Genomic DNA, 2,456 nt, shown 5'->3' on the forward strand with positions numbered 1-2,456 from the left:
CATTTCTAGTATTCACAGATGCTGCTGCTGGCACAGGCACCCAACAGTGAGAACCAGATCTTGGGAGGATACCAAGCACAGATGAGTCAAGGACAGGAAGTTCGAAGTCACTACCAGTGTCAGTTCCAGACCATTTCCCTCTGCCATCCTCCTCTGAGGATGTTTCCCTCTTCTCATCCTTTTCAATGTCAAGTACACACATGCTGGTGCCCATAACCCACCGTCATATGCACACCAGGATCACAAGTTTCTTTATATCCCAAGGCTTCCGGTTTTTCTTCATCTCTTTTTTACTGTGCTTTCGGGCACACAATCATCTAGTTTCTGTAGTCTTTTAGTGCCTCATCTCTAGTAAAATCATGTGCCTTTCAACCTCTAGATACTCACTTTCACTTACACACCCAAGTCCCATTTTTATTCATATATTCTCTGTTAGTAAATAAATAACTCAGAAGCACCATATTCCCATCACACAGGCTTTTTACACAAATACTTCTACTACGGATAAGTATTCTTACTTCCTTGATTCTCTTCCTTCTCTCTCTACCTGTTAATCTCAGCTCTTCTATCTGACTTAACACAATTCATGCTTCTTAGAAGTCAATTCTGCTCTCACATTTGTTCTGCATCCACATCTTTTCTAGATAATCTCAGCCAGTCTCCTGCTTCAAATACCATCAATGAACTAGAAATGTCCATAGAAGCAGTGTGATCTGACTTTAACCCTGAAACTCAAAATATCCATCTGCCCAATCACCACATCAGTGATAATATCAGTGACTCAGCTGACAGTGACCAGGTGCCACACTGAACCAACCAGTTCCTCAAATAATTCACCGCTATCTCGGCATCTCTTAAGTCACTTACTAACTTCTAATTTCTCCCACATTCTCTCCAGTCCCTTTTAATCACATCTCATGTGTGATTTAATTCTGTCTTGAGTTTTCAATGTAGAATTGGCACATGTTACTCAGAAACAGTGGATACTTGCTTCTTCTAGTGTGTCCAGAAAGAACATACTTTACTCATCATTTTGATATAGGTTACAATTCAAATAATAATGTTGGATTTCTTGAGTTAAATAAATTGTTATAAAACTACACTTGCTCTATTCGTGTTTATTTTTGTGTTTATTTTTTAAACCTGTTTGTTCGAAATTTTTAAATCACATTGTAGAAACATTGTTGTTTCTATTGGACTTGGATAAGTAAGCCCACGAGAGTGAATGAGGGTGAATTCCCAAGGCAAAGGAAGCTCTGCCATCCCTCTAGTGGATGCAACTCACCCACCCTGGCAGCGCGCATGCACACACTCACACTGGTATTCACACATATAATTACAAAGGCACATTCATAAATCCAATCAAAATTGGCCTGAGATTAACCCCAAATTCTCTTCAGAATTTCTCAAATGTCAAGATGTTGTTTATCTACAAAGTTCTCCTGTTCACTCTCAGAAAAGGAACCCAGAAGCCAGCTTACTTGAACAATTTAGTGAATTCAAAACTAGATATTCTGTCAAGAATTCTTGTTTATTTACCTCTGTTTCTCTATCTTGGCACCACAACACTTAAATATAACATTTCCCATTATACTCTTTTCATAAATCCATTTTTTTTTTAGTATATAAAAATACTGAGTGATGTCAGAAACATGGCTGAGAGAGTGATGTCCCCAGATCTCTCCTCTTGAAACAATAATAAGCTGAACATCTAAAACTCAATAAAAAACACCCAAACTGCACAGCAGCACATCTGAGTGTGGGATCTGTGCATAAAAGCTACCGCAGATCAGAACCCTGTGTGTTGGGCGGTGAACTGGGAGAAACAAAAAAGCTGCCTCTCCCAGCCAGAACTCCCTGTAGGAGGAGGGGGGAAGGGAGAAGGTGTACCGAGTTTCCTAAACAACCTTGCCTGGGAGAGCTGTGAGCTCCACATGGCCAACAGCAGTGTCCACTAATCAGGGCAGAAGGCAGAGAAATGAGGATGGCAGAAAAGTGGATATGGCAGGGAAACAACCGTTGATTTTTACCAGCCATGGTTGTGAAATGCCAGGCTGAGCCATAGCCTCCATTCTCCAACCCAGAGGATCCCTCTTCCCATACCCCATGAGAGAGAACACGTGGAGCCCCAAGGGAATCTGAGCAAACACTACCAATACTGTTGCTAATACTGTCAGGAACTGAGACTGAGGGTAGTGAGCCTGATTAAACACCTATAAGGAAAAAAAAGACATTATTAGACTTCATATAAAGCAGAGATCCAAGAGGCTTAGATGTCACCTACTGGAAACCAAAAGAAAAACACCTTCCTTGCAACAAGCTAGAGACCATTATATAATAAATCTTCTTTCTGGGGGGGGGGGAAGCAGAATACACTTCCATTAATGTCCAGGCAGAGAAATAGTCCATTAAACACCATAACCAACCAAGGTGACAAGGCATCTCAGAAAGAAAGA

The 2,456-nt window shown here is 40.8% G+C and overlaps 1 protein-coding gene across 1 annotated transcript in view; it reads right to left on the minus strand.

Annotated features, from left to right (window-relative positions):
- Positions 1 to 202, minus strand: part of LOC105301932 (methyl-CpG-binding domain protein 3-like 2B) — a 7,449-nt gene extending 7,247 nt beyond the window's left edge. Inside the window, exon 1 of the mRNA XM_023520263.1 lies at positions 73 to 202. Coding sequence (XP_023376031.1) covers positions 73 to 202 — 130 coding nt within the window. The remainder of the gene's footprint in view (positions 1 to 72) is intronic.
- Between the last annotated feature and the right edge of the window lie 2,254 nt (positions 203 to 2,456).

This window comes from Pteropus vampyrus, unplaced genomic scaffold (genome assembly GCF_000151845.1).
Source record: "Pteropus vampyrus isolate Shadow unplaced genomic scaffold, Pvam_2.0 Scaffold255, whole genome shotgun sequence".
Lineage (NCBI taxonomy): Eukaryota > Metazoa > Chordata > Mammalia > Chiroptera > Pteropodidae > Pteropus > Pteropus vampyrus.